Source organism: Ustilago hordei (assembly GCF_900519145.1).
Source record: "Ustilago hordei strain Uho2 genome assembly, contig: UHO2_contig_07, whole genome shotgun sequence".
NCBI classification, from domain to species: Eukaryota; Fungi; Basidiomycota; class Ustilaginomycetes; order Ustilaginales; family Ustilaginaceae; genus Ustilago; species Ustilago hordei.
In genome coordinates this window covers 1,115,004-1,135,466 of record NW_024545289.1, presented here as the reverse complement: position 1 = coordinate 1,135,466, position 20,463 = coordinate 1,115,004, and the positions used below count along the sequence as shown (strand labels likewise).

The 20,463-nt window shown below is 52.7% G+C and overlaps 5 protein-coding genes across 5 annotated transcripts; 1 reads left to right on the top strand and 4 right to left on the bottom strand.

The window, feature by feature from the left end:
- Window positions 1-50: 50 nt before the first annotated feature.
- Window positions 51-4,145, bottom strand: UHO2_04131 (uncharacterized protein; the record flags this gene model as incomplete). Its single annotated transcript, XM_041560088.1, has 1 exon — window positions 51-4,145. The coding sequence occupies one exon, from the start codon at window positions 4,143-4,145 to the stop codon at window positions 51-53; it is 4,095 nt and encodes a 1,364-aa protein (XP_041416022.1).
- Window positions 4,146-5,558: 1,413 nt separating this feature from the next.
- UHO2_04130 (uncharacterized protein) lies at window positions 5,559-6,578 on the top strand (the record flags this gene model as incomplete). Its single annotated transcript, XM_041560087.1, has 1 exon — window positions 5,559-6,578. The coding sequence occupies one exon, from the start codon at window positions 5,559-5,561 to the stop codon at window positions 6,576-6,578; it is 1,020 nt and encodes a 339-aa protein (XP_041416021.1).
- Window positions 6,579-6,915: 337 nt separating this feature from the next.
- On the bottom strand, window positions 6,916-10,212 carry UHO2_04129 (uncharacterized protein; the record flags this gene model as incomplete). Its single annotated transcript, XM_041560086.1, has 1 exon — window positions 6,916-10,212. One exon carries the CDS (start codon window positions 10,210-10,212, stop codon window positions 6,916-6,918), a length of 3,297 nt encoding a protein of 1,098 aa, XP_041416020.1.
- Window positions 10,213-13,038: 2,826 nt separating this feature from the next.
- On the bottom strand, window positions 13,039-14,028 carry UHO2_04128 (uncharacterized protein; the record flags this gene model as incomplete). Its single annotated transcript, XM_041560085.1, has 2 exons — window positions 13,039-13,499; window positions 13,575-14,028. The coding sequence occupies 2 exons, from the start codon at window positions 14,026-14,028 to the stop codon at window positions 13,039-13,041; spliced, it is 915 nt and encodes a 304-aa protein (XP_041416019.1).
- A 3,241-nt stretch (window positions 14,029-17,269) lies between these two features.
- Window positions 17,270-19,489, bottom strand: UHO2_04127 (putative heat shock protein 80; the record flags this gene model as incomplete). The annotated part of the gene is made up of 2 exons (XM_041560084.1): window positions 17,270-19,363; window positions 19,460-19,489. The coding sequence occupies 2 exons, from the start codon at window positions 19,487-19,489 to the stop codon at window positions 17,270-17,272; spliced, it is 2,124 nt and encodes a 707-aa protein (XP_041416018.1).
- Window positions 19,490-20,463: the final 974 nt, after the last annotated feature.

The following is a 20,463-nucleotide window of genomic DNA, read 5'->3' as shown; positions in this document are numbered from 1 at the left end:
AAAGCGGCAAATGACAAGATTCGTGTAAGGCTTCACGAACATTAGGAGTGCTACCTTCCACCTCTCTTCTTCTTTCCGCCGCCAAACGTACTGATGGGCTTTTTCATGATGGCTCCATCCGTCTCCTTGACTGCAACATCTTTGTTGCGAGGTTCCAGCTCGGCGATAAGGCCAGCTGGTGAGCTATCAGTCGTGTATGTTTCCTTGCTGCCCTCGCAAAGCAATCCTGAACCTAGGCTACCCTGGCTTCCACTGTCAGCGCCACCCGAGTTGGAAGGACTAGCATCGCTTGAGCTTCCTTCATGGTCTCTGCCATCGGCACGCACGTCGGCCGTGGTCGTCAGATTGCTGCTGTGGCTCAACAGACTGGACCGCGTCGAGCCACCAGATGGAAGCGCATAGACCAACTCTTTAGGAGGCGTGACTTTGCTCTTGGTTCCTTGGCCCGTCGACAGGCTCGAGCGAGAATGATTCATCGTTGCTTGCCCCGAGTCTTCGTCCAACATGCCGACGGTAAAGTCTTCGTCGATGCTGTTTCCAGCATGACTGCCCGTGATTGTGTTGGCCAAGGCCTTGCCTGTTTCATCGTTGCCTTCACCGAGATCCATGACATCAAAAAGTGGAGCTTCAGGTGCCGCCGGGCTGCGGCTGGCCTCGATGGCGTCCCAATCGCATTCGTCCGAGTCCGCCCCGACACCATCTATGCCTGTGTCTTCTGTTTCGCTGAAGCGTAAGGAAGGTGTTTCGGCAGAGCTAGGCTGCGAGCCTCTCAGAGGTCCGTCGCTGCGCAGAGCTGAAAGAAGCGAGGCGTCAGACCTCACCGACCTGTCTTCGACACGAGTGCTGGCGTTGTTGTCCATGCCGTACAACCGCCGACTGGAGCGATGCGCATCCTCGTCATCGCCGAGCAAGTCGATGTCATCATCGCCACCAAACGAGAAGGATGCAGTCCTGGCTGCAGGGTAGACTCGGCCTAAGTCAGGTGCAACGGTACCGGAAGCGCCACTAGTGCGACGTCGAGCCATCTCGACACCACGTCCGAGCTCCTTTCCGGCACGATAAATGCCACCTAGACCGCCAGCAACGATACGAATCGGGATGCTGCTTCCTGAAGTCCAGCCCGACGAGCGGCCACGTTGACCTTGAGGGAAGCTAGGGATGTGGGCTGATGCGCTCCTAGGAGGCAGTCTGTCTGGATCGAAGGACATTTGCTCCAAAGCGCCGCCCAGGCTGTCATCGAAAGAGCTCGAAGCTTCGGATAAAGGCTTGCGTGACACCATACGAGCTGTTCTACGAACTTGGATCGGCTTTGAACCCCGACGCTGAATGCAGCGCAAAGACTCTGAGGAGTCAGCTTGGGTGAAAGACGACTTTGGGACGCGGGTGCGTGAGTGGAAGTAGGTTTGTCGAGATAAGAAGATGGACGTGGGCACAATGGCCGGCGACTGACTGTGAGTTTCGATCTCGGCCTTGGCTACCGCGGCCAATGGCGCCAGCATAGCCTCGTGCGAACGCTCGAGCGAGCGAGACGAGAGGTCCCCATCCGACAAAGTCGAGAGAGCCTGCTTGTTGGCTGGGCCACCGTTCTCGGGAGCGAGGTGTTCCCACAATGCAACGCGCACACACTCTGCCTGAAGTCTCGGTAATTGCTGGCCAGCGAGGAGACCCTCGCCAGCTTTCCTCATCATCTGGGAGAGGCCCGACGATCGTGGTGATGTGGCGCCACCGATACGTTGCTTGACTTCCGGGCTGGTGGAGGGCATCTCCTCTCTAGTGCTGCTTGAAGACGGTGCTCGAGCCTGCGTGCTCCAACAACGTACCGAATGAAGTGTGACGCGGTGGCCGCGTGGATCATTCGTCAGAAGCTCAAACGGAGAGGAGGCCTCGCTATCTGCGTCTGGTCGTCGCGCTCCGTGACCGACAAGCAAGAAGGAGGGCGGACTGAAACGCATTTGTGAGGCTGCGGCAGTAGAGGCTTCTGCCTCTACTGCAGGCGCACCAGGCTGCTTCAGGGCTGTTTCCTGCTGAGGTGGTAGTGAGGGACGCGTAGAGCGAGCCAAGCTTGCGAGCGATACGCCGAGGGGCTGCAGGAGCTGCGGGTTCTTGATCTTGCGCTGGACGTGATTAGCAATCGAAGGACTGCCTCCGTAAGGATTGACAGCGTAAACGTGAACGGTGCCGCTGCGTGTGCCAACAGTAATCCACTGGGCATCAGAAGACCATTGGGCTTGCACTACATCTGCAGTGGTGATGCCACGCATGAGCTTGTACCTGTGAAGTACGGTGGAGCTGGAAGGGGTGCCCGCACCGCCAAAAGCACCAGCAAGGTGCAGCTCGAATACGTGGAAGGCATGTGCCAGAATATCGGCTGTCAGCATCATGCGACCACATGGACTGAAGGCGACAAAGGCAAGTGAGCTAGTTGAAGGTGCAAAGGTGCAGACAATGCGTGCATCTGAGGCCAAGTCAAGGATGCGCAAGCAACCGGCCTGGACAGCATTGGTATTGCTAGCAGCGCTCTTGGCTGTAGCATCCGTTATGACTGGCAGAGCAGCTGTGGCGCCGGTTGACAAGCGTTTGGGATTGCGTCCACCGTCAGAAGCCAGGAGCATAGGTGAGCTGGAGGCAGATGAGGCGGAACGTGAGGGATGTGCATAGTGAGGGGCCGATTGCGATAGGAGGCTGGGCTTTGGAGGCGAGAAGGCGGTTGTAGTTGGTGGGCTACCTGCATGGGGCCAGTAGGAACTGCCCCATTCGCCGAGCGTGCGAACGCCACTCATGACGCCGCCTCGGATGCGACGAGCAGCGTCTCCAACATGTGCGGAAGTCTCGAACAGATTATCACGCATCTCACCGACGGGAGAGATGGCTTGAGATGTGGTGCAAGCGAAGGCGAGAAGTCGATGTGAGAGGGAGATGGGAGGAGGACGGTTGGCGTTGGCGGCTGCGGCGTCAAGAATGGGCGAGTGTAGATATTGGAGCGTTGCAGTCGAGAGGACATGAATGGAGGCTGGAGAAGCAAAGGAGAGAACGAGGAACCTTTTGTTGCACTGCGAACTCACTTGCTGCCAGATATCATCGATGCGAGCGTCGTTGGACTGGATAGTGTCGGATGGAGGCAAGACATGGTGCTGCAGCTGGACAGAAGCTTGAATCTGATGGGTAGTGAGGGAGTAGGCGAGCAAGTGAGTCGCCTTGTTGGGCTCTTGAAGAACAAGCATGAGCTGAGGCTCACTGGAGTCCGGAAGCGGGTGCCTGACAAAGGCGGTCAAAAGCTGAAGTGCTCCTGAAGCGGACGAAGAAGAAGAAGAAGAAGAAGAAGAAGAAGAAGAAGAAGAAGAAGAAGAAGAAGAAGAAGAAGAAGAAGAAGCAGCAGCAGCGTCTTCGCTTAGCACCTCTGCGGCCTTTGGTAAACAGAGAAGCTCTGAGATCTGACGGTCTTGAGCGAGGAGAGCCTGAAGAGTGCCGTCGTCAAAGTAAGAGATAAGCAAGGGGGCCCATTTGGGAGGTTGGGCTTTCAGGGGTAGACGATCCCAACGTGACCAAAGCACACGGGGCAGTGCAGGTCGTGCAGCTGTGGCAAGATGATTTGCATGCTTCAAAGCAGCGTCGATGGGAGCGGGATCCGGAGTTGAGCCAGCATTGTGAAATGCGTCGTAGATAGGCGAGACGGAGCCGTCAGTGCGTAGAGGAGTGGAGTGATCTGCGGATGCTGAGACGAGAGGAGAGGTGGCATTCGGCAGGTTTGAATGAGCGGCTATGAGACTGGAGATGCCGCGATTTGCCTGCTGCGAGATGGCAGAGATAGTCGAGGTGACAGTGTCAATGGCCGAGACAGGTTTGAGGGTCGAGGCTGTGAACACGCGAGGGTTGGAGGCGGTTAAAGGCCGAGGAGGAGATTGAGCGTCAGGTGCGGTAGAGATGGAAGCAGCAGGTTGAGCCGGACCAGAGTTTGTTGTTGCTGGTTGCGCAGCTGCAATGGACACAGGCTGGACAGGTGGAGAGGAGGCGGATGTAGATGTTGCGGTGGATGCTGCGGTGGATGTGGCGGCGGTGGAGGGCTTGTCTACGGGTATGGTAGGGGGAGAGCCTGTTTTCTTCTTTTGCTTTGATTGGGAGGCATTGTCAGAAGAGTGAGGGCTCATTGGCGAAAGGCTCGAGGTGATGCGCGGACAGCAAGACGAAGCAAAGCGCTAGCCAGCAAGAGAGAGGATAGCAAGAGAGCCAGTGATGCCGTGCCCAGATGGTTGTGATGCAAGTGCAGACGTGAGCCGGACGACGCGACTCGAGATGATAAAGAGGCCAAGAGATGCAGGCTGTGTATAATCGAAGGGGCTAAGCAGGGACCAAAGAGAGGAAAAGGGTCGAGTCAAGTGCGAGTATGAAGCGAGATAGTAGATTAAGCTTGATTACGGACCACGGGGAACTCCGGGCGGCGGTCAAAGGGAAACGAGGCGATGAGCTGCTGAGGATGTTTCGCGAAAGGAGAGTGGACAGTTAGTGTGTCAGCGACCAAGGGACGACCGGATGGGTGGATGAGGATGAGGAGCGTGTGGCAGTGCAATGGACGTATGCTTTTGCTGAACTTGATTGGGCTAATAAACAGGTGAGTGGTAGTGCGTGTGTGCGTGTGTGCGTGTGTGTGTGTGCTTGGCTTGGTCTGGTTGGTGGGACTAGTTGAGATCGAGAGCGTGGTTGTTGTTGTTGTTGTTGTTGTTGATGATGATGATGATGGTGATGAGACAAAAGGAGATTAGACGGATGGGAGCATTGTGTATGGCAGCTACAGTTCATCATCCTCGTTCAGCTCAGCGGCCAAACTGACGCGAGGCTAAGCTAACTAACTGCAATCAATGCACAGCAAAGGCCTAAAAGGCGAGGAAGTTCAACCCTGAACTCGCACACATAGTCATGTGTAATGTACACATACACATGTACACACAGGAGGAGAGCAAAGGCAAGAGAGAGAGAGAGAGAGAGCCAGAGCCAGAGCAAGAGCCAAGTGGAGACTGGGTGGCGGTCACGTGACCGAAAGTCATGTGACGTGGTCAGTGTTTCTCGCCAAGTCACCTAGCGCAACTACAGAATGCTCTCTCTCCAAACACCGCCATTCTCGTATCCTGTATTCCCCCACTTTGTCACTGTCCTCCATATCCTACCAGAAAGCCAGAAATTGTCTTACGTGACGCAAGTGGATGCGATTCAATCGGCCCGGATCGGGCAAGATAAAATCGGGGAAGGATAGAATCGGATAGAATCGGATAGAATCGGATAGAATCGGGCCGGGCCGGGCCGGGCCGGGCCGGGCCGGGCTGGACCAGCATACCCCGCGGAATGACGTCAGCAAAATCTCCGCGGATCATGATACTTAGATCAGGGATCTCAGCTCTTGCTTTCACGAAACTCTCGCTGGTCGTCATCGACTTGCTTCTTCTCTCTCAACCTGCTATGTAGACATCCAGCTCGACCAAGATCCGCTCTTCCCGATTGCACTCTATAGACTGTTCACTTTCCTGAATACCACCTCCCCAAATAAAGCTTTCCTCTAGATAGGCAGCATGCCCACTTCTTCATCTTCATTCGACATTCCCGAGGAAAGGCTCCACGATTGGAGTCTTCGCTACGTCCGTCTCAAGGCCATCGTGCTCCTCTTGCGATCTCTCAACTCTTTACGACCTCTCATATATCGCACACAGACACCTCTTCCTCATGGATTCGAGCGTCAGGTGGTAGACCTGCCTTCTCGTCAGTCAGGCCGCACCATTCGCGTTCACATCTATCGCTCCAAGCTCACCTCGCCATCTTCAGACGGCGTTCCTTCTCCTTTGCCAGTCCACATCTCCTGGCACGGCTCTGGCTTTGTCCTGCCCAACCTTGGTGACGACTACGCATATGCCTCCCACATCTTGAACAAGCTCGGGCCCGACTGCATCTTTATCGATGCTGACTATCGCAAGGCTCCCGAATACCCTTTCCCTGCAGCAAGCCATGATGCCCAGGACGTTGTCAATAACATACTCTCCCAGCCACAGATCTATGATCCCGATCGCATTACACTTGGTGGCTTCTCGGCAGGAGGCAACCTCGCTCTCGTCGTTGGCGCCCAGCTCGGCCCACAACGCATTGCGGCTATCGCCGCACTCTATCCACCTGTCGACTTTACAATTAGGCCCCAAGACCGTCCCCTCGCTTCCAAAGTCCGTCCTGACAGCGGATTCCCACTTCCTACCTGGATGAGCAATGTCTTTATCGATTCCTACTTTGTCCGCCAACAAGACAAACAGCACCCACTCTGCAGCGTTTACTACCTCCATGCCGATCGCTTCCCTCCTCTCTTGCTCGCATCCGGTCAGGTTGACACTCTCCATCGCGCCTCTGAGAAGCTGATTCGCAAGCTCGCAGATGCAGGACGCACAGATGTGCGCTTCATTAGCATCCAAAAGGAAGGTCACGGCTTCGACAAACTCCCTCGTGGTCCCGAATCCATCAAGCGCAGAGACTATGTCTACGACCAGTTCGCTCACTTTTTGAAGCAATCCTCCTCGCGCTCCTCAGCTAACCAAAAAGCCCAATTATAGCGCAATCACTAACGATCCCCATCACACCAGACTAGACAAGCACCCAAAGCAATTCACTGCAATGGACACTCTCTCTACTGCAGCTCTATCATAGGTGACAGCTGGCCATGCTCAACGAGCGATATCAGTCAAAGCACAGTACTGCTCCTATTGCGGCAGAAACACTATACTATATTGACCTGGCTAGAACATGGGTGGTAGGCTGGAGCTCTCAGCTCGATATATATACAGTAACGAGGCATTGCCGAAGGTGGGAGTATATCTCTCAAGATGAAGTGTGACATCGAGCGGGACCAAGCAGTGCCCGACCTCTTAGCGTGTCGGCCCAGGTTCCCCATCAACATCTTGCTGGATCGCATCCTTCAGCACAACCTTGTTCCTGAGCGTCCAGCTGTTGCGACGCCTGACTTTGCCTTCGTCTCTGTCCCTTAATTGCGCCAGAGGTTGGATCTTGCAGCAGGCCTGCACCATCAGAACTACTCTTCATACCTAGGATAGCGTTGTGCGATTTTGAATGTGCCATTGCTCTTTTATCAGCAAGTGAATAACTGGCGGCATCTCCTTCCTTGCCCTCGTCTTGACCGGCAGCCTGACCACGCCGAACACGCCTGACAGGACTTGTCCAAAACTCGAGTCTTTCCGCCGAGTTGAGCAGACGTGAACCGAGGCGCGCCGGCGTCGATTGCTTCCATCCTTGCCGCGTATAATTGATCGGTGACTCTTCTCCTGTAAAGATGGCCAAGTCGTACAATAGAGCACCCATCAATGCACCAGTGAAGCAGCCAGCTTGCGGACCATAGATCCACCAATACGAGTTGTGTGTCCAGAGCTCCTTGCCATAGCCGACCATGTAGAGAAACAGCCTCGGACCCAAATCACGACTAGGCGAGATGGCATAGCTTGTAGGCCATCCGAACGACATGCCGATCATCACCACCACAAATCCGAGCACCAATGCTGACAGACCGTCCGATGGTGGAGCGTTGGTTTCGTCACCCACGGCCAGCACCATAGCCATGAGGATACTCGTGGCGACAAGCTCAGTTCCAAAACCAGAGGCCGGTGTGAAGACAAGCTGAGGAACTGTAACGAATAGACGTCCTGTTCCTGTGTCGCCAGTCAATGTGCGGACACGAGGGCCTCCTTCAAACTGATCGATAGCTGGCAAATAGATGCCATACGTGATTGCAGCTCCCAGAATTGAACCCAGCAGCTGAGCGCTCCAGTAGATGGGCACCTGAATCCAAGGGAATCCACGAAACACGGCGAGTGCCAACGTGATCGCAGGATTACAGTGAGCACCGCTACGACCACCGCTGAGGTAGATCGTCGAGGCTACAGCTATGCCCCAGGCCCAGTTCTGATTCGGATAAGAACCTGCACTCTGTCCTATTGACTGCGAGAGCGTCACCTGACAGTCAACAGCTGTACCCACCGTGATCAGCAGCATTGTCGCCAGCGATTCCGCCAGAAACTCGCGACTGTGGTAGCGCCATCTTGACCATATTGTCGGGAAAGCGATTGAGCCATCCTCGTAGGTGCCTTGTCCACCTAGCCACATCTCATCATCTTGTTGGACGTATTCCTTCTGTTCTGCTTCCCATCCTTCATCCTGCTCTCCGCCTTGACCTGCAAAATGGGAGCGCTGGCTGGTATGCCCTATGTCATTTCCCGAGCAAGAGTACACTGTTTCTTCGCTATGACGCTCTTGCCCCGCTGCACCTTCCACAACTTGGGCAGATTTGGTCTGCATGCTTTGCTGTAGACTGGCCTCATTGCCCTCCTTGCCCTCCTTGCCCTCATTGCCCTCATTGCCCTCATTGCCCTCCTTGCCCTCATTGCCATCTCTGCCACTTGGCTCTTCGCTAGGCTTCTGCATGCCTGCCTGCGATGGAATGCTCTGACTGATGGATGGAGACCTCGTATCGTTTCGATTCGAGCTGCGATGACTGTCGCTTGGTTTTGGAGATGTTGAAGCTTCAAGGTGATGTTGCTCGGCCTGCTGACTTTGTTGACTTGCACGACGATGTCGACTGGAGCATTGACGTTCCAAGTGGGTCAGCTGGTGAAGTGGCACATCATCGTCAAAGTAGCCAGCTGCAGATCGACCTTGGTTCGTCGCGTTGGTCGCTCGACGGATACTTTGGCTAGATGGCTTTCGAACGTCTACACCTGCTGCGGGGCCACCGGCAGCACGACCTCGAGGGGTCGGTCTGGCTCCGGATAGTCCAGGATGTCGTGTCTGCTCAAGTGCTGAGCGGTTTTGCGAGTCACTCCTGGCTTTCTTGCGATCCTGTGGCCGATTGTGCAGCTCATCAGCATTCTTGTGGCTCGAGGCAGCCAGCATGATGTCGAAGCCTTGTGAGGGGAGGAACGGCATCGAAGAGGTCTTGATGTGCTTGTGTGTAGGATGTTGTGCATTTTCGTCTTCGCAGTCGTTCGGATCTATTGCACTGCCTTGTGTGGCGAGCAGATGCTCGCCGTGTTGAGCTTCTTGGACAAGCTGTTTTCGTGCGGCAGAGAGCCTTCGCTGCGGATCTGAAGAAGCAATGTCGTGCTCATCTGTGCTTCTTCTGTTGGATCGACTTTCTCGGACTTGGAGGTGAGCGAGTGGGTTCTGATCTTGCTTCGAAATGCGGCCCAGACCGAGCTGGTCAGCGCCAAGCAACTGTATAGGGTTAGAGTTGGCCGCAGCTGTTGGACTGCTGAACGAGTAGCCGAGGCGCGGTCTAGCCATTGGCTGCGATGGCTCTGATTGCGGTAAGGATGATTGGTTGGTTGGGAGTGCTTCGCCTTCCACGATAGGAGGTAGATCGCCGGTGACTAGACTTGTGAGATCTGAGCCTTCCGAGCTGGTACGCAGCTCTCCTGAGTGTCGCCCTTCATGTGCGAAATCTGTGGCAGTGTAATTGTCGTTCTCGGTAGTGTCAGCAAAGTCGCGACCACGAACGAGCTCTTCTGGACCACCTGGCGAATCAGAAGAGTCTTGAGCTGTGGCACTGCCACTGGCTTCTGTATAGTCGCTTGCCCTGGGCGCAGATGTCTGCATTGGCAGCATGACGAGGGGCTGCTGGACAATATTAGATCGAGAGCCTGGCGTCGGATAAGCAGTCTTGGCTGGCCTGACAGGAATACGCCTGACACGAGGCAATGTAGAGCCCAAGCTCCAGAGCGGACGTTTGGGAGCAGGCGCAACGGATGTGACTCTCTCATATCCGCGTACATCCTGCGATGCAGTGGGTGCTGGAAGAAAAGCCGTTCGAGGCTGCGTATGAGACTGTAGCGATGGCTGCGATGGCTGGGTGGAAGGTGTACGCGAGCTGTACTGAGATGGGAAAGAGGCATAGGAAGGGTGGATATTGGAAGTGGAAGGAGTCGTTGAGGCTGTGGCAGTCGTTGAGGCTGTGGCAGTCCTCGAGGCACCGGATCTTCCATGTTGCTTCTGTCTCGCCGTGACATTGTTGGCTGGCCTCTGGAGGTCAGGAGACTGCATGGCTAACCTTAAGCCCAAGGTAGACTGTAAGGTAGACTGTAAGGTAGACTGTTCCCTCTCGGTGGTGCTATGGGGTGCAAGCTCGGCATCTTTGCTGCGTTCAGCATCATGTTGGTTCGGATTTGAGCCCGGGTTGGCCATCTAGACGATGCTGATCCCTGTCTATGAGGAGAGTCTGTTGGAGGATTGAAAGCAAGAAGGTGGTGATGTGATGAGCCGACGGTCAAACAGGAGCTCCTGTCTAGAAGCGATACTGTAGATTCAAGAAGAGACTCGGCTTGGCATCATCGACCCTCCCACTGTTGCACAACAAAAGCGACATTCGACCGCCTTTTTCTTTTTTTTTTGTCCTACTCAGGCGAGCTCTGCGGGAAGAATGAAGCTTTACTGACCGAGGCAAAAGAAGAAGACGGGACTGTGAGAGAGGCCGAGAGAAGAGGCACCGAGAAGGATGGCGCAGTGTTGGACATGAATCATCGTTCGGTGATACGTTACACCACTTTACTCTCCGGCGCTTCTGGATTGGTGCGAATCTGCTCTACATGTTTAGCCGTCTGGCAAAGCTGATTCATAAGGTTCGGCTTTGAACAGCCTAAACCGAACAGCCTAAACCGAACAAATCCGACATCCGCCCGAAAACGGCCCGAAAACTATTCCTTTCTATGTCAGCCAAAACCGACTCTAACAGCATGGAATCCGCCGGAAAACAAAGTTGTGCCCCCTTCGCTTGCTGCCTTCTCTGGACGGAGCTCAAGTGGTAAGCACCTGCATATATATACAAATGTCTCGCACCTAGCCTAGTGTGGCTGCATCCTATCTAATGACAATGTATAACAACGAGTGGCACATGATTGTACCCGATCCCTTTCTCTTATCGGCACTAAGCCCGATGTCTGAAATATCCGATCGGCCTTGCCTGATCCCCGATCAGATTGGATCTATGACATCCTTTAGTATCGTCGCTTTATTCTGCAAGTGAGAAATGTTTTTGCAAGTATAAAAAAAAAAAAAAAAAAAAAAAAAAACATCACCAAATCAAGGCCAGGAAAGGGGGTTTAGGGTTAGGGTAACCCTAAACCTTATCAGGCGGAGAAAGAAAGCAAGATGAGAGAAATCATCAAACTGCAAAGAACGGGTAAGAATCAGTTAAAGTTTTCATGTGATTGATGATGATGGTGGCAAGAGAGAGAGAGCGAGGAGAGAGAAGGAGTCTATATATACAAAAGAAGAGTGGCAGAGAGCCGCATCGACTGTGGAACATAACAAAGCATTTGTCTTGAGTAGGTTGTGACACATGTGGTCCGTGCTCAGATGCTCAGGCCTTTTACTCGGCCATAAGCACTACCTTCACTGTCTCTACACTTTGTGTAGCTTTTATATACTTTAACTCCCCCCCTCAACAGCATATGTACCCTGTTCATTATGCTGTTGTTTCAAGGTATATCCTCCATTCTTTAACATCATCACATAGCTTGGGGACTCCATTTCGTATGCTGCTGCCAGTATTTGCAGGTGTAGCCCAGATCTTGCTTTCTGTATTGCCTGTCTCCCAATTGGCTTGGTGAGTACATCTGCCAAATTCCTTGTTGTGTCCACATACTTGATTTGCACCCTTCCCTCTTGAACATTGTTACAGATGAAGTGATACTTGGTGTCAATGTGCTTAAGCTTCCAGTGCTGTGCTGGGTCTTTACTAACCTGTATGCATCCAGTGTTGTCTGAGTAGACTGTTGGGGTGCCTGTGGCAATGCCAATCGAGCATAGCAGCTGCTTGAGGAAGAGCACCTCATGTGTTGCTTCCATGGCTGCAATGAACTCTGCCTCGACAGCAGACAGTGATACACATTTTTGTGTTGCTGACTTCCAGGCTACCGGGTTCCCATACACTAACGCCACTGACCCTGATGTACTCCTTCTCTGAATGGTGGCATCACTTGCCCAGTTTGCATCACTATGCGCAATCAGTGGCTCTTGCGACATATTTCCCCTATAAACTAATCCAACATCCTTTGTGCCTTCGAGGTAGCATAAGACCCGTTGTGCTGCCTGATAATGCTCTTGGGATGGTTCACACATGTGTCTAGCGAGGACACTCATGGTGAGGCTAAGGTCAGGCTGGGTGCTGTTGGCAACCCAGAGCAGCTTGCCAACAATCACTGGATACTCCTTCTGTTGTGCTGCACTTGCAACAAGGGTTCCCTCTGGTATGCTCTGCATTGGAACCATGGTTGGCTTGGTGCATTTGTCCAGGTGCTTAGCCAGCACTTGGTCAATGTACCCTGACTGACCAATCATCATGGTGCACATCATACAGTTTCGACTGATTTTGATGCCAAGGAAGTGAGAGACCTCACCACTATCTTCCATCTTCCATCTCTGACCAATCTGCTTCTTAACCTTTAGGACTGTTTCCAGCCATGGTGCTATGACTAATGTATCATCAACGTAGATGACCACAATGGCCATATCTTCGCCCTGTCCCTTGGTGTAGATGCAGGGAGTGCACTCTACCTGGAAGAATCCCATGCGTCGCAAAGACCTGTCAAACTCCTGGTTCCATTCTTGCCCAGACTGCTTTAGGCTGTACAGGCCCTTGACCACTTTGTATACCTGTCTGGGTGCTACTCCTGATCCCTCTGGTGGTTTCATATAGATCGCTTCTTTTAACCTGGAGTTTAAGTAGGCCATTGTGATATCCAGTGCATGCACCTCCCAGTCATTCTGTACTGCTAGTGCTAGGATAGCTCTGATTGCTCCAAGGGGTGCTACCAGAGAGAAGGTTTCCTGGTAGTTGATTCCCTCTCTCTGTGTGAAGCCCCTTGCCACCAGTCATGCCTTGTGCTTTATGGGCACACCAACAGCATTGTGCTTTAGCCAAAGCATGACCTTAGAGTCCACGAGTGGTGCTCCTGGTGGGTGATTCACCACCTCCCAAGTCCCCATTGCCTCGAGTCCTTCCAGTTCTTTTCATATTGCCTCCTTCCAGAGCTGGGCATCCTCACCATTTATTGCTTCCCCAAGTGTTGGGTCCAGGTTCAGTACTGCTGTGTTGGTGGCGCCTACTGTGCTGTCTACAGCTGGTAGGAGATCCTCCACTATGGCTGGTGTGACACCCTCCTCCTCAACCTCTGAGGTCACCACGGGCCAGACTGCCTCCTGTTGGCAATCACTCCATCCTTTGTCCTCATGGAATGTTGCTGAGTTGCTCCATTGGATTGATGCAGGCTGGTCTGGGTTGCAAAACTTCCACACTTTGTGCTCATCATCATATCCAATCATGATGGCTGGCTTTGCTCTAGCCCCATACTTGCCCTGCTGGTCCTTCCATTGAACATGGACCCATGCCAAGCATCCGAAGACTTGCAGCTGCTGGGCCAGCTTGTGTGCAGTGGTTCCATAAAAGGCCTCATGGGGGATGGTCTTGGTGGCTGATGGGGTGAGGTTCATCACATGTGCTGCTGCTGTGATTGCATATGGCCACAACTCTCTGGGGCAAGCTCAACCAATGAGCATTGAGCACATCTTTTCTTGGACCGATCTGATCGCTCTCTCTGCCTGTCCATTCTGGACACTGATCCCCAGGATGCTCTTTTGCCACTTGAAACCCTCTTGAGTTTGCCAGTCTTCAGCTCCTAAGCTGCACCACTCTCCTCCATTGTCGCTGTGGAGCGTTTTGAGTTTCCTGTCTGTTGCTCGTTCCATCCTGGTGATCCACCTTCTCAGTGCCAGGAGTGCAGCACTCTTAGTGCAGAGTGGTTCCACATAGATCAGGGAGGAGAAGTCGTCCACAGCAACTAGTGCATAGTGGTAGTTGGCATGGCCCTTAAGATCTGTCATCAAGTCTACATGTACTAACTCTAGTGGTGCCTCTGCTCTCTTCCACTCTGATTGGCTCATCCATGCTCGGGTCTGTTTTCCTTGACTGCATGCATTGCAGTGCTTTGATTCATGCTCCATTCTCTCATCAGTGCCAAGGTAGTGTGCCTGGATTTGCCTTGTCTTATCTCGTCCTGGGTGTCTGAACCTCTCATGCCAGAGGTAGCTATCTTTGTCTTCCTTCGAGTTGTTGTCTCAGTTTCCTGTGTTCTGGTTGTCCTCTGGGACGTTGTTGATTGTCTCTTCCAGCTCCAAAGCCAGTGCTTGTCCTCACATGTCGAAGTGGCCTTGTCTCCTGTTCTTCTTGAATTGCACTTGGGTACCATCGTTCTGCTTTATGGTAGTCCCAAACTCATCAAAGATTACTCATGCACCATTCTCAATCAAGCCTTGTATGGACAATAAATTAGAATTGAGCTTCGGCACATAGAGCACATCCAATAGCTGGATGGTAGCCTCACCAACCTGAAGGGAGGCAAATCCTATGGCTTTTACCTGAAGCTTTTCATCCCCTGCCATACTGATCTGACCATCCTTGCTTGTCGAGGTGAGCAGCATTCTCTCATCATTTACCATATGATGAGTTGCACCTGAATCAACAATCCAGGTGTTGTATGCTGATTGCTCCCCCCTGTTGATCACTAGGAAGGTGCACCTGAGTTCCTAGTGACTCGCTTCCTGTGCCACACGAGCAGCAGGTTCGCTTGTGTTTGGTGCAGGGTGGTTGTTGGTGTTTGTGCAATTATGAGCAATATGATTGGGTCCCCCACATGCATAGCATCTTGGAGGAGCTGAGGGATTATGCGGATCGTGCCTGCCCCTGGGCCCCTGCTCCACCTGACCAGTACCCCCTTGCTCTGCGCTTGTAGCAACCCTGGCTGCTCCTCTGATATGACCTGAAATCTCACCATCCTGCTGTTTCTTGGCAAGTGCATGGTAGGCTTCATCATACTTACAGTCTGGTTTGGCCATCTTGAGCACATCAACAGAGTTGGCATAGAACCAATCTTGTGCCATGCAACAGTAGAGCATGGATTTCTTTAGGTCCTCATCAAGGCACTTCCCAAAACATGCAGCATCATTCCAAATGGAGCCAAGTTCCTTGCCTAGCCTGACTACATCGCGATTGTATAGACATACAGTGTGGATGCAGTCCTGCAGGCCCGCTCGCTTCACCGCATCGTTCAATGTTAGTGCCTTCCTAAGCTTAGTGTAAAGCATACTTCCAAGTTGGGCCTCCTCATCTGCACCCCTGATGGTGTATGTGTCAATGTGGCTTTCCAGGCTGTGATCACAGCAAGCGTGGATAAGACCTACCAGCGCCTTGTCCAGGTCCTCATCATATCCCTCACTTCCAGGTGCTATTTCACCATATAAGATTTCCTTTGCATTATGCACCCGTTGCAGACAGTTGATAAAGGTGGGCTCCCAGGTGTGCCAGTTGTTATCACTAAGTTTCTTAATGTGTGCAATGGCACTCGAGATGTCCTTGGGAATCTTCTCTGCCTCCCCTCTTGGAGCTTGATTGCTAATGCTGATGAGACCCATCACCCATACAATTGCCTCCTCTGCTGTCAGCGCCAGGTTTGCCAACTGTAGTATCCTGACCACCTGCATAAGCCAACCCTCCTCCTGACCATTGCCCGCAGTCGCAGCTGCTTGATCATTGTCATGGGCCTGGATGCTCAAGAAGCAGGAGGGTCACAGGTCCATATGGAAGGAGCACAGGTATCAAAGATCTAGTCGAGATCAGTAGAGAGCATGGTTGTAGTGCAGTCTCCATGGAGACCATGGACTCCTATGGACTCACATGCAAAGGAGGGCCAAGCACAGCCACAAGGAGGACCAAGCTCAAGGAGCAGGCACAGCCACGAAGAGGACCAAGCTCAAGGAGCATGCAGATGGTTACCACTCAGGGGCTCGAGAGACAAGAGCCAAAGGAACTGTCACTGATCAAAGGAGGAGGAGTAGTGTTGAAGGAGTCGACACCAGGTCATGAGGAGGAGGAGCAGTGTCGAAGGAGTTGACATCAGGTCATGAGGAGGAGGAGCAGTGTCGAAGGAGTCGACACAGCTCAAGAGGCACAGGGGTGCCAAGCAGGAGAGGCCCCTGAGCAGTACTCGATGAAGAAGGTACTCTCTGGAGAGAGAGCAGGAGCAGCATCGCTGGCAATGCTGTGAAGAGGTATATAACCATGCTTTCTCATCATCATAGGTTGAGTGGATCCTCATCCACTCTACTCACCATATAACTAGTTATCACTTCAGCATAAGTATACATTAGTTTCAGTCAGCATAGCAGCAATCTATCAAGGTTGCTCCTCATCGTAGTGTGTGTGTTGTATCACCACTACCTGATGTCCGAAGGCACCCATAGCAGGTTAGTGGTCCGGATCAAGATAGAACCGAAGGCAGTAGTCCACTGCGGTCCGGGGATCACTTCAAGCATCAAGTCAACACACTGGACACTCGTGTTGACGCCACCAACCTTATCACCAACACCATCAACCTCATTATCATCGACATCACCAATCTCATCACCAACACCATTAACCTCATCATCATCAACACTCACACCAGACCTTGGTGTCATCATAACATCGATATTGATCATGCCGAGCTACCCCTGAATGGAGTGTCCACAGAGGTCAGCCGAAACCTACGATAGTATATACAACAAATGCCACCTGCTGTCACTGCACAACTTGATAGTCACCGATACCGAGACAATAGCTGTCGCACAGTTTGATAGTCACCGAGTATCTCGACAGACCGACCTGGGTTTCAGGCGCGAGACCCCTGACAATCATCATCTCTCTCCTCCCTTCCTGTCTGTCCTGCTCATGTCGATGGTGGCATTATGCTTATTGTCGGACTATTGATGATGAATGTCATGGGTTCGAGCCCCACGTTGGGAGCCAGTTAAAGTTTTCGTGTGATTGATGATGATGGTGGCAAGAGAGAGAGAGCGAGGAGAGAGAAGGAGTCTATATATACAAAAGAAGAGCAGCAGAGAGCCGCATCAACTGCAGAACATAACAAAGCATTTGTCTTGAGTAGGTTGTGACACATGTGGTCCGTGCTCAAATGCTCAGGCCTTTTACTCGGCCGTAAGCACTACCTTCACTGTCTCTACGCTTTGTGTAGCTTTTATATACTTTAACTGAATCTGTGATGGAATTTGCGATGCTAGTAGAGAACAGGGCAAAGAGATTTTGAGTGGATGGTATGGTACAAAAGTTACTCTGGTTCGAATGAATCACAAAAGGAATCAAAAGCGACAGGGGGAATGCTTGAGTGCGAGATCAAGACAAAAGGAGCGCTTAGTCAATCGACTCCATGGCCGACTGGCCAGCAACCTCCTCGACAGCGGCCTCGGCCTTGTCGTCGGAAGCATCGGCGTCGATGCCAGTCTCGTCGATCGAGAGACCGAGCGAGATGAGCTTGTAGAGACGGTTGGCAAAGTCGTGCGGCTGCTCCAGGGTGAAGCCCGAGGTGAGGAGAGCAGTCTCGTAGAGGAGCACAGTAAGATCACGGACCGTGGTGTCCTCCTTGTCCTGGCTCGATTTGGCGGCAAGCTCCTTGACAATCGGGTTGGAGGGGTTGAGCTCAAGCGTTTTCTTGGCAGCCATGTACTGCGACATGCTCGAGTCACGAAGAGCCTGAGCCTTCATGATACGCTCCATGTTGGCCGACCAGCCGAAGGTGTTGGTGACGAGAACGCAAGGCGAGCCGACGATACGGTTCGAGACAACAACCTTCTCAACCTTGTCGCCAAGGATCTCCTTGACGTTCTTGCAGAGGTCTTGGCAGTTCTTGGTGTCCTCCTCACGCTGCTTCTTCTCCTCGTCCGACTCCTCGAGCTCGAGACCCTCCTTGGAAACGCAGACAAGCTTCTTGCCCTCAAACTCCTTGAGCTGGGTAACAGCGTACTCGTCGATGGGGTCGACCATGAGCAGAACCTCGAGACCCTTCTTCTTCAAGCGCTCCAAGAAGGGAGAGTCACGGATGGAGCTGAGCGACTCGCCGGTGAGGTAGAAGATCTGGTTGTTCTTGCCATCCTGGGGCATGCGAGTGATGTAGTCCTTGAGCGAGGTCATCTCCTCAACCGACTTGGTCGAGTGGAAGCGGAGGAACTCGGCAAGCTTGGCACGGTTGGTGGCGTCCTCGTGAATACCGAGCTTGAGGTTCTTGCCAAAGGCCTCGTAGAACTTGGCAAAGTTGTCCTTGTCCTCAGCAATCTCGCTAATCATCTCGAGAGTCTTCTTGACGACGTTCTTGCGAATGACCTTGAGAATCTTGTTCTGCTGAAGAGTCTCACGCGAGATGTTGAGAGGCAAGTCCTCAGAGTCGACGATACCCTTGACAAAGTTGAGATACTCGGGGATAATGTCTTCGCAGTCGTCCATGATAAAGACACGACGAACGTAGAGCTTGATGTTGTTGCGCTTCTTCTTGGTCTCAAAGAGGTCAAAGGGAGCACGTTTGGGGACAAAGAGGAGAGCCTTGAACTCGAGCTGACCCTCGACGGAAAAGTGCTTGACCGCCAGGTGGTCCTCCCAGTCGTTGGAGAGCGACTTGTAAAAGGCCGAGTACTCGTCGGCCGTGATCTGCTTGGGGTCACGAGTCCAGAGGGGCTTGGTCTTGTTGAGCTCCTCCTGCTCGGTCTGGAGCTCCTTAACCTTCTTCTTGGGCTTGTCCTTCTTGTCCTTCTTGGCATCCTCGTCATCCACCTCCTCGATCTTAGCCTTTTTCTCGTCATCATCGGCAGTCTCGTCGGTCTCCTCCTCGACCTCGCGCTCGACCTCCTTGGTGACAAGGAGCTGGATGGGGTAAGAGATGAACTCGGAGTGCTTCTTGACAATCTCGCGGATACGCTTCTCCTCGAGGTACTCCATCTGGTCCTCCTTGAGGAAGAGGCGCATCTCGGTACCACGGCCGATGGAAGGGTTGACCGTGTCCTGGGTGATGGTAAAGGTACCACCAGCGGCCGACTCCCAGATGTACTGCTCGTCGTCGTTGTTCTTGGTGATGATCTGAACCTTTTCGGCAACAAGGTAGGCCGAGTAGAAACCGACACCGAACTGACCGATCATGGAAATGTCGGCGCCGGAAGAGAGAGCCTCCATGAAGGCCTTGGTACCGGACTTGGCAATGGTACCAATGTTGTTGACAAGGTCGGCCTTGGTCATACCGATACCAGTGTCACGGATGGTGAGACACTTGTTCTCCTTGTCCGGGGTGATTCGGATGTAGAGCTCCTTCTCGGTCTCGAGAACCGAGGGGTCGGTGAGAGCATTGTAACGAACCTTGTCGAGAGCATCGGAAGAGTTTGAGATGAGCTCACGAAGGAAGATCTCCTTGTTGGAGTAGAAAGTGTTGATGATCAAATCCAAAAGCTGGCTGATGTCGGCGGCCTATTTGCGGTAGGGAGAAGGGGTGAGAGGGAGTGAGTAAAAGAATGCACACCATGGCTTGAGTGGGCTAGCATGATGAGCGAGCAAGATACTTACAAAGCCAAAGGTCTCAGTGTTGCCGGACATGGTGAATAGGCTATGCAACGAACTGGGGAGGGGGTAAGGGAGGTGGAAAAGGGAATGTGCAGTGAGGAAGGAGAAGGGAAGAGGGAAAACGCGACAAGGAGTGTGGCAATAAATGGCTTTGCGCAAGGCTGAGTGCCACCGACGTTTTCTGCTATTGAACCAAATTCCTCGCAGAAATTGGAAGAAGAAAAAGCCATTTGGGAGGGAAGAATTGAATGTTGTATGTTGTATGTTGTGTGTTGTGTGTTGTATGTTGTATGTTGTATGTTGTATGTTGCATCTTGCATCTTCCATGCTGTTCTTTTCCAGCGCTTTCGAGAGTTGGTATCATTTGCAATCGGAATAGAGACCTGCTCAGCACGATTGCCTCCATCCCTTGCTATAGAATGACAGCAATCCCACAACACAACAAGCTCGGCACATAAGCTGTGCTTGTTGAGAATGGCAAGCTTCGAGATGGAGATTGCGCCCTGTAGAATCCGATGGAAGGCTTATGTAATAGTCTGTGATGTGTGGTTGTCTGTGAGATTGCAAGCGACCTAACAATTCGGCCAGGTTGATTGCTATCGAGATCTCAGATCTTGCAGGCCCGATGAGATCAAGGGAGGATTCGGAGCCGAATCGATCACCAAGCGTGGTTTGCATCTCCATCTGACCTAAGTGCGCTCGGCTCACTCTCGTCTTCTTTGACTGCTAACCACTACCATCGACGCTTTGCAGCTCTCATCTTTCCTCCACTGCAGCGCTAGCCCATCTTGTCAAACACCATCCTTTGCCCATTCACCATCAACAACGGCTTATTCTATACCTTCTTTCGCTCATCCGCACCGGCTTTCATTCGCATCCCCACGCCGCGTTGCCTCTCATCCCATCACCCAACCCCCCATCCCACGCGCGTCCGAAACATCTTGCCCAACACTTTCGCTTCTAACACCACTTCGACCTTCTGCACAATCAACTACCAGCATTGCTCA